The sequence below is a fragment of the Vicia villosa genome, linkage group LG3, assembly GCF_029867415.1.
Source record: "Vicia villosa cultivar HV-30 ecotype Madison, WI linkage group LG3, Vvil1.0, whole genome shotgun sequence".
NCBI lineage: Eukaryota > Viridiplantae > Streptophyta > Magnoliopsida > Fabales > Fabaceae > Vicia > Vicia villosa.
The window spans coordinates 64206617-64217416 of record NC_081182.1 but is presented as its reverse complement, the minus strand read 5'-3'; the positions used below and the strand labels follow the sequence as shown (position 1 = coordinate 64217416).

Sequence of the window (10800 nt, the reverse complement as noted above, 5' to 3'; positions counted from 1 at the left end):
TAGTGACGGATTTAGGGACGAGCAAATATTCGTACCGAATATCAATGTCGCAAATAATTTGTGAGGGATTTTCAATTCCGTCATAAACTGTTACGAAGTCCTTACGTCATTAAATTTAAATTTCCCTCACAAACCATTGAAAAGCAATCCGTTAGTAATTTGTGAGGGATTTTGAAATACCTCAGTAAATATACTTTAGTGATATTTATATTCCGTCCCTAATTATTAAAGATTAGTATATAAATACTCCTTTTAAGAGGGATATTTTTCCTCACTAAATTAAATGAATTATTAAATGACATTTATTTTCCATAAAAACCTGCACATAATTAATGAAATTTTAAATTCTTGACAAATTTAATTAATATTGAAACTGAATTTACTATATCATCATAATAAAAATATATCAAATCATAAATATGAAACACAAGAAACTATTTTTGTGAATATAATAAATATTATCCAAATCAAAACTAATAGTACTAAAAATATGTTCTTAAAACTAAATATTAAAACCATAATATTGTTTTGTTGAGACTAAATATTACAACTAAAATAGTTCAAAACAAGCTCTTAAAATTAAAAATCACAGCGAAAATAATACTACCATTGTTTTTAAAACTAAGTGATGACAAACTAAAGTGTGTTCACTACAATTTAGTATTGTATTTCAAGAACTGGGTGAAGACGGATTTTGATCCGGACGTGGAGGTTGGTGACCTGCTGAAAAACTTTCCATAAATCGGAATAACTGTTCTCTAAGCAAACGTGAGTCTTCTTGCGACGCACGAATCAAATCCTCATGAGTCTTAAGTTTCTCTTTAAGGGTGTTGTTTTCAGTAGACAAATCAGAAATAACAGTCCTCATTTGTTCATATTCAGATGATGAGATACTGTCAAATGTGGAAGATCTAGATGGCTTGTATTTTGCTGCTTCTGGTCCCAAACCATATATACGGCCCTTCTTGTCTACTCCTCCAACAACATCTAAGAAGATGATGTTGTCAGATTGATGACTAGAAACATCATCTCCATGTGCCTCTTGTGAGTCCCTCTCAAGAATCCTTTTTTCATACTCATTCTGTAAATAACAATAAAATAAAGAGAAAGAATATAATTAGTCAAAACACTAAATAATATGATCTATGTTCAAGCTATGTGACTATATATTATATAATATCTCTTAGCATTTCTTTTAATCCAATTGCTAATAATTACATCTATCCATTTTTCCACTTTGAACAAGCAAAAATTTAAGGTGGTCATTCTTGAATTAAGATGGTCATTAAAAAAGTCATGAGTTAAGATATTCAAAGAACGAAAACAACATAACCTCCGATCAAGAAGACATACCTGCTACCAATAAAACAAACAACCAAGGCTATATAAGACAAAAAAATCCAAATAGAACCTGCATCACAAAAAGGTCAAAGTGAGTATTAATAATAAAAAAAATTACATTCATTATAAACACTAGAGCCAATCAACATTTTTTAATTTTATAATCACGTGTCATACTATAAGATCTTGATTTGAATTTTATAAGATATTTTATTAGGTTGTTATGAGTTTAGTTTGTTTTTGTTTTGAAGAGTCAAGATAAAATTATATATTAAATAAATCAAGGCATATAAGCCATGTAAAACTAAACTTATACAACCAAAGTAAGAAACAAAAGCCAATATAACAATAATAGTAAAGTAACCCAAACAGCAACATCTTGTATGCTCCAAAAACAAACCAAATATACACTACAAATACTCTAAAATTCTACCTAGAGATTACTGATAAGTTTGCAGCTTGTTCTGTCATATAGCTATTTGATTCTTCCACATTGAAAAAATGCAATACTCCAAATCCCTCTTCATCTATTACAAATAACACCAACCACCAAATTTGTATTTAAAATGCATCCACTCTCAACACACTACAACAACAAAAATAACTTTCTACATATCTTAGTCTTGGACTCACCAATTCCTCCTCTCTAATATTTTCATGTTAACTCTAATCCTATAATCCAAGGTTAATCTATATTCCACATTTCTAATCTACTCATTCATATATTATGAACTATTATAAGGTGATTTTTAGTGACATTATTTCAATTATGTGGCATTGGCAACAAAACTATGATTACAGTGGTCATAGTAGCTTCTTTGTGAAGGTGTACATAGAAGGCATTCCAATTGATAGAAAACTCCATATACTAGCTCATCAAAGTAAATTCTACTCCTAAATTCTCTAAATTTTTGCCATGTTTTTGTTTTATTATTTAATTATTATTTAATTTATTTAATAATATATAGAAACAGGGGCAACGAAAAAATTTTAGATTACGTTTTTTTATCCAAACTGCTATGTTTTTGCGAATATTAAGGGAATATATATTAGCCTTTCATTTTTTTTTCTAATTGAATTTTTTTTAGTTATTTTTAATATTAAAAAAATTATAATATGGTTGTTATTGTTGACAAATTATTATGATTTACTTTATCATGTTACTAATCAACTTTTTGATAAAAAATAATATTTATAATTTTACTGATTAATATTTAAATTTTGAACATAAATATCAAAAAAAAAAATTTAATAAGCAATGATATTAATCAAGGGGAGTATAATAGATACTCCGCCCAAGGATACAAACGGAAAGCTCTCCCTACTCAAAACAAGCGAGAGGTAAGATATTCCAAGTATGGTAATTACAAAGTTCACCTAGCTTATAGAAAGCTAACAAGTAATTCCAGGAAAACATGATAATATTCGGTAAAACAAAAACTCTCCTTCTTAAAAATAATGTCATTCCTCTTCTTCCATATGCACAAAATAGTAGTCAACCAAATCACTCTTACTATTGATCTCTTCGCCGAGCACTTTACGGAGTCGCAAAATAAAAAGAAAGAGACAAAACTATCAAAGGACATTTCAAGGGAAGGACCTAGCCAACAAAACACCCTCCTCCAAATATTATAAACAACTTCACATTCACCAAATAAATGTTCCAAATTTTCCTCCTCTTTCAAACACAAAACACATAATAAATCTATGTTCTCCACCAAAATCTCTCTCTTGCACAATTGGTCTTTTGTTGCAATTCTATCATGCAAAAATTTCTAACCAAAAAAAAGAATTTTTGAGGGGATTCTAACCTTCCAAAGGAAATTCAAGGCCTTAACAAAAGGATCTTGCAATGGAGGTCCCGATAGGCACGACTTGAAGCGCCCATAACAAGACTTTACCCTAAATAAACCGGACGTATCCTCCACCCAAGAAAAGGAGTCACGAACATTCTCTTGCGGAGAGCATTGGTTCAGCACCTCTTCTATTTCCTGTATCAAAGAGGTGATTGTCTGTGTATTTGGTTTCCCGGTTTTTATTAATACCATTACTTATTAAAAAAAAATGATTTTTGATAAAAAATAACTATATATTATAATTATTTACTTATTTTTAAAAGTTATTTTATTTGATTTTAGAAAAAATTTAAGCTACAAAATTATAAAAAAAATTTAATATATATATATATATATATATATATATATATATAATATTATTGATTGAATAATTCCCTCACAAAACTCATCACTGATAGCACCTTTCACGTTTATGAGGGAATTTGTAACAGAATGATTAAAGAGGAAAATAAATTCATCTCAAAATCCCTCATTAAATTTTTTCTTATTAAATTTGTGAGAAAATTTTATGACGGGATAAATTACTCACAAATATCTTCGCTACTATTCATTCACTTAATTTTTACGAAGTATACAGTTTTCCCTCACAAAATCCATCGCAATTAATGAAGGATTAATTTCCTTCACAATCCGTCCGTAATTTACTTTTTTTAGTAGTGAATGTTGTTACATTCTTGGTCTCATATACTCATAAAAAAAACGTATTAGGAAGACCAACTTGAATGAACTTGGGACACATAAGGGAGAGGTCTCCAAAGATGCTCCTTGGACAAAAGCATGAGCAAGTCCAAAACTAGCAAAAAGCAAAAAATGCGCATAAACCAATATAAAGCTTGAATCCTCTTGCTCCTCCTGATGTAGCCAAAACCAACTATAAAACCAAACCCTTTAAGTTATAATATGTTGAACAAAGCAAAATAGACGAAAAATCAATATAAGCATTAACTATAAAGGAAAATAAAATGAAAATAAAGATATACTTACAACAATCTAGAACAAAGAACAAACAAGGAATAGTATAGTGTGTATCCACTTAAGTTCCAAATTCGGGTACTGATTTTTTACTCATAATGCGCCAATATTATTGTTGTCATAAGTGCAAATGGTTGATAAACTAGAGTAAATATTAGGATAGGATGATATTTCTTCATAGTTTGTTAGACTAATATCCTCATAATCACATAAACATTATATGAGATTCTTACAGGGAAGATTTTGCAGTAATAATCTCCCATTGTCCACATGTTCAATGCAATAAGGGAACATATGAACATAGCTTGGAATTTCCCTGTTTGTAGAAAATTGCAGGAAATTAACACTCAATAAAATTTATATTTATATGATAAAAAAATTCAAGCTAATTTTAGCTAAGGAAAATGGTCTAGTATGTTTTTGAATATGTCTGAAACATGGCAATTGAAAGGTCAAATTGTTTCCAAATTCCATATTTTGGTCAATTACGGTGGCTTTATAGTTGTTGTGTTGTGTCCTTTACTCACATGTCAATGATAATTTATAATTTGTTCTATCATCTATGAAAAAACAAAAATATATGTTAGTATGATAAATAAATTTAGTTTTTATTTGATTTTGATAAAAGTTGTGTTAGTAATTAATTTTTATTACTATTCTCAAAGATGAAAAAATATGGCGTGATGGTAATTAATTTGCATTGTTGCACAAAAATATTTAAATTACATTACAGACGGCTATTCTGTCAAAAGAAATTAACTTAAAATTTATAAATATTACTGACAACTTAGCCGTGGAAACATGGACAAGGGTATCATCGTGTCGAGTCGATAGACTTTACCAATGAGTATTTTATCGAGGGCTTTGAATTCGTCAGTAAGCCCTGGAAAATATACCTTTACCCATGGATATTTACAGTTACAGGGGCTTTGATCCCTTGATAATAACAAACTTTCTTGTAGTGTAATTTATTTAAACAAAATTAAAGTTTTTTTTTTGTAAGCAAAGAATATATTAAAGGCAGAACTTAAGGGTTCCCCAACCTTTATACACGAGACACCGGCGAAAACTCAACAAAAAGAAAATTACCCACCAATTTGAGAAAAGAAATAGGATCTTTACAAAATTCATAGAAAGAATAATTGAGATGGGTAATTTTACCGCAAAAAGACCACTTCCAAGCCATGCCATGTGTGTGCATCTCACTTATTCTTCTAATTTTCTCTAAACCGCTCATATCTTGTTAGTTTTTGCCATTCCATAGTTGCTACTTGCAAAGTGTTTGATGGTTCTAGAAATTGCTTCCTTAACTTTGTTTTCAAGTTTCTCTTAGGATTTGTCTAGACAATGCTTATCTTATGCTATCTATGATTATTCATATGTAAATGACAACATTACCATTTTTTCCTGAAGTTGAAATGGTGTCATGTCTAGAATGATCTAGAATATTCCTATGGATTGACACTAACCTTGCCACCTAAAATGATTAAAATGCAAAGAAATCTTTTTTAAAAAAGGTAATGTGATATAATTGAAAAACAAATCGCGTTATAGTAACTACTTAAATATTTTACAAAAATAATTTAAATACAAATACATTAATTGCTAACCATATCAAGCCCTAGCACCAATGGATACGTTGATTCACATAAATTTTGTAGAATATATATACCTAAAGCCTAGCTTCATATTTTACTACAAACCACACTTATTCACCTTACATTTTATTCTCTCTAGTAAGTTTCATTTTCATCTGTTTAATTTTCTTAGCACACCATGGAAGCTCAAACACACAGAGAGCAAGAGGAAACACTTCTGATCCAAACAAGTGCCCTCACCAATGAACAGAAAGAAGACAAATATACTCTGCCACCGCTGCCATTAGATGAAGTGGAAGCAATTATCAACTACGAATTCAAGAATAAGCACTTACTAGAAGAGGCTTTTACGCACAAAACTTACGGCGCGGATAACAGTTTATCTTATAAGCGGTTAGAATATGTAGGAGATGTTGTTCTTAACTTGTTCATAGTGATAGAACAATATTTCTCTTATCCAAATTTGGGACCCGGAGTTTTGACTCCAAACAAATCAAAGAATGTTGACACAGAAAAACTCGCTCGTGTTGCCGTTAAACATGGCTTAGAGCGATATTTGAGACACAAACAACCCTATCTTGAAGAGGAAGTAAGTTCTGTAGAATTTATTGTGCACCCTTTTGTCCCTTATATATCATCTTTAACCAACCCTTAAAAAGAAAAAGCTATCATTGAATTTGTTTTTTCTTTTTTATAATTTGATACAGATTCAAAGATTTATTGAAAGAGCCGACGACTATTACTTGCATTCAAATGGACAGCTCTACGCACCTAAAACGCTAGCTGATATTGTTGAATCAACCATTGGTGCCATTTTTATTGATTCTAACTTATCCCTTGATGTTGTGTGGAAGGTACTCTATCATTTTTTATCAAACAAAATATATCTTTTTAATTCAATTTTTTTTAACATAAACTATATAATTTTATGTTTTTATATTATTTAATGTGATTTTTTTAATTAAGGTTATATTTATTTATATTCTTTAATTATGTTTTTTTTTGTTTTTTTTAAGGTTGCGAGAAAATTATTGGAACCTATAATTGAACCGGAATCTGTTAAAAAGCATCCTGTGTCACAACTTATTGAAATTTGTCAGGAGAAAAAATTCAAATTAAGATTTGTAGATTTGTGGGAAGAATCTACTAATGTTGAAGTCTTTATAAATGAGAAATTGGTTGGAAGAGGCAGTTATGGCTCTAAGAAAGCCATTGCACGTTATAGAGCTGCAAAAAATGCTTTGGATAATATAGATAAGGTGTTGGAAGTAAGTACATTTATAGATGCTATTCAATATTTATATTTATGTTTATGGTTTATTTGGTTTTGTCTCTTTTTTGTTTTGTGTTAAAGGTCTATATATAAGTTGTTGAGTTTGTGTATCATACACAAATATTCAAAGAGTACAACCAACTAGTATTTTTTTCCATTCCATAGTTGCTATTTGCTAAGTTTTTTATGGTACTAGAAATTGCTTCATTAACTTTGTTTTCAAGTTTCTTTTAGGATTTGTCTGAACAATGTTTATCTCATGGTAAATATGATTATTTATGTGTAAATGAGACTAACCTTGCCACCATTACTTGGAAATTACTTGGTAAAATGTTTAAAATGCAAAGAAATCTTTTTAAAAAGGTGTAATGTTTAAAATTACTTGGAAATTACTTGGTAAAATGTTTAAAATTACTAATTCGATAGTTTGTAAAATAAATCTTTTTAAAGTAACTACTTAAATATTTTACAGAGTAAAATTTAAAATAAAAATATATTAATTGTTATATATATCAAGCCCTAGCACCAATAGATACATTGTTTCACTTAAATTTTGTAGAATATTACAAACCACTCTCATTCACCTAAATTTTATTCTCTCTCATTAGTCTCATTTTCATCTGTTTTGCTTTCTTAGCACACCATGGCCGCTCAACCACACAAAGAGCAAGAAGAAACACTTTTAATCAAAACAAGTGCCGTCACCCTTGAACATCAAGAAGAGAGCTACAACAAAGACTCTCTGCCACCGCTGCCGTTAGATGAAGTGGAAGCAATTCTCAACTACGAATTCAAGAATAAGCACTTGCTAGAAGAGGCTTTTACACACAAAACTTACGGCGCAGATAACGGTTTATCTTATAAGCGGCTAGAATATGTTGGTGATGCTGTTCTCAACTTGTTCATAGTGATAGAACAATATTTCTCTTATCCAAATTTGGGACCGGGAGTTTTGACTCCAAACAAATCAAAGAATGTTGACACGGAAAAACTCGCACGTGGGGCCATTAAACATGGCTTAGAGCGGTACTTGAGACACAAACAACTCAATCTTGAAGATGAAGTAAGTTCACTAAATATTATTTTATGTTGAAACTTTTTACCCCTTTTGACCCTTTTATGGCATCTTTAACTTACAATTGAAAATAAACTACCATTTAATTTATTTTTGAATTTAAACAATGAAATGTAGAAATAAAATTTTAATTTTTCTTTTTTATAATTTGATACAGATTCAAAGATTTATAGAAAGAGTCGACGACTATTACTTGCATTCAAATGGGCAGCTCTATGCACCTAAAGCTCTAGCAGATATTGTTGAATCACTATCGGTGCTATTTTTATTGATTCTGGTTTATTCCTTGACGTTGTGTGGAAGGTACCTTTCATATTTTATATCGAATAAAATTTATTTTTTTAATTTATAAAAAAAAATATAATTTATTAAACCATACAATTTCATGTTTTAGATGATTTTTTTGAATTAAGGTTTTATTTGTTTACGTCTATTAATTATGTTTTTATATTTTTTTGGATAGGTTGCAAAAAAATTACTTGAACCCATAATTGAGCCAGATTCAGTTAAAAAGCATCCTGTCTCACAACTTATTGAAGTTTGTCAAGAGAAAAAATTTAAATTACAATTTGTAGATTTGTGGAAAGAATCTTCTAGTATTGAGGTCTTTATAAATGGAAAATTTGTTGGAAGAGGCAGTTATGACTCTAAAAAATCCATTGCACGTTATAGAGCAGCAAAGAATGCTTTGGATAATATAGATAAGGTGTTGGGTGTAAGCATATTTACAAAAAAAGATAGTATTGAAGATTGATATTTATGATTATGGTTGATTTGATTTTGTCTCTTTCTTTCTTTTTTGTTAAAGGTTTATATAAGTTGTTGAATTTTTGTATTCATACACAAATATTCTTTTTATCATTTTATAATCGATATAATAGTTTAAAATTAAATGGATTGGATTATGGGCAATGTAATAGTATTTTTTTGATACTCAAAACTCACGACTGATTACAGTTAAGAGTTCCTTAAGATGCAAGGAATCAAATTAAAGATCCATTCCTTCAAGTTACAGTCCATTATCCCTTTACTTTTAATTTAGATGTCATTCCTCTTAATTCATATGGACCAGCAAGTTGCTTTTCAACTATGGTGTCTTCCATTTCCACAACCCGCATGCCTAGCCAGGCATGAAGTAATTTTCAGATTCTAACGGCAGATGGACAGTCCACAAACAAATGCTCAACTATTTCTTCTTCAAAACAAAAAGGACGGAATTGAAATTCTGGTATGACAGACTCAGGATGTCACTTACGATGTCAAGACATATGATCTGTTATTAACTTAGCAAAGGCAGAATAGAAAGATCCCCAATTTTAGATTACTCCTAATACGGAGTCCATGAGTACTGGGATCATGTATGTTCAGTCAACATAACCAGATTGTAAACTTTATTGGTTCTGCAAAGGAACAACTATCAAACATGAACCTGATGTTATACATAATGTTATAACATCCACGACTGAACAGACAATACAATGCAGAAGATAAATAACACAGTTAATTGTTAACTCAGTTCGGTTTAACTACCTACTCTGGGGACTACCAAGCCAGGAAGAAGATTTCACTATCAATAGTACTATTTTATGTAAACAACCTCTGGTTTACCTAGTCACTACCCAATGCAACCTTTATCTTAGAACTCTATCTAAGACAAAAGAACCTCTGTTCACTCCCTAGTGATATCTAACTGTTACAACCCTGCAACAGCTATTTACACAATTAAAAATAAACAATAACTTGATCTAGCTTCACAACTTCAATCAAGAACACAATACTCAACTCTTACCTGCAGGTTTCGAGTGAGAACAATAGCTTCTCTTACCTATAGGTTTCGAGAAGGACATGGCAGCCATCCCATAACCTGGGTGGTCCACCTATAGAAACCCTAATGACTACATCTTTTTTGAATTTGGTTACCTATTCAAACTAGGTTACAAAGTTTCTATTTATAACATATTCCCAATTGGACTTGGGCTTACAAATCGCAGCAATCCTTGCTGTTACAAATCAGCAGATATCTTCTGCTACAATCAAGGTCTTTTAATCATAAGTTTCCTAATTTATCTCCTAAATTAGGAACTACTGAATCTTCAATCTTCTGATCGGATTCTTCAATGTTCTGACTTGATTCTTTTGACCTTTAAATTTGCACCACATGGGATTACATAATATTCATAGAATATTTTGTAACTATTGAGAATCAAACTGAATCTTCATTCTAGTTCTGCAGACGCGATCTCATGGTTGAAGTCGTGACATTTCATATAACATCTTGCTTGTACCTGTTTTGTTCTTTTATAATTGCAAGACTTACACATTAATACCTTTTGCTGCTATTATATGTTTAAGCCAAACATAGATGCCAATCAGACAATAATACAGAACAGGGCATCAACAATCTCCCCCTTTGGCTTACTTTGGCTAAAACTATGCATTTATAACAATCAGCAGCAACTTCAACTTTCTAAACAACAAAGAAGAACAGAATTTTACATGAAATGGTTGGTCTGCTGTTCTTCAAGGCAACGTCTGCTTCTTTTGACAGTAGCAAAATCAGCATCAGTATCTCTCCCCCTTTTTAGCCATAATATGACAAAGATTGATTCGATGTCATAATCTGCAATGGAACGTGAACATTCAAATCTGAGAGACAGTCGTTGTCTGCAACTAGAAATCCACTCC

General features: G+C 30.6%; 1 protein-coding gene and 1 pseudogene across 1 annotated transcript; one reads left to right on the top strand and one right to left on the bottom strand.

Annotated features, from left to right (window-relative positions):
• Positions 1–508: 508 nt before the first annotated feature.
• LOC131655966 (uncharacterized) lies at positions 509–1102 on the bottom strand (the record flags this gene model as incomplete). Its single annotated transcript, XM_058925764.1, has 1 exon — positions 509–1102. A coding segment is annotated over one exon (432 nt), but the record flags the coding sequence as incomplete, so codon positions are not given.
• A 572-nt stretch (positions 1103–1674) lies between these two features.
• On the top strand, positions 1675–8902 carry LOC131661693 (endoribonuclease Dicer homolog 2a-like; annotated as a pseudogene).
• The last annotated feature ends 1898 nt before the right edge of the window (positions 8903–10800 follow it).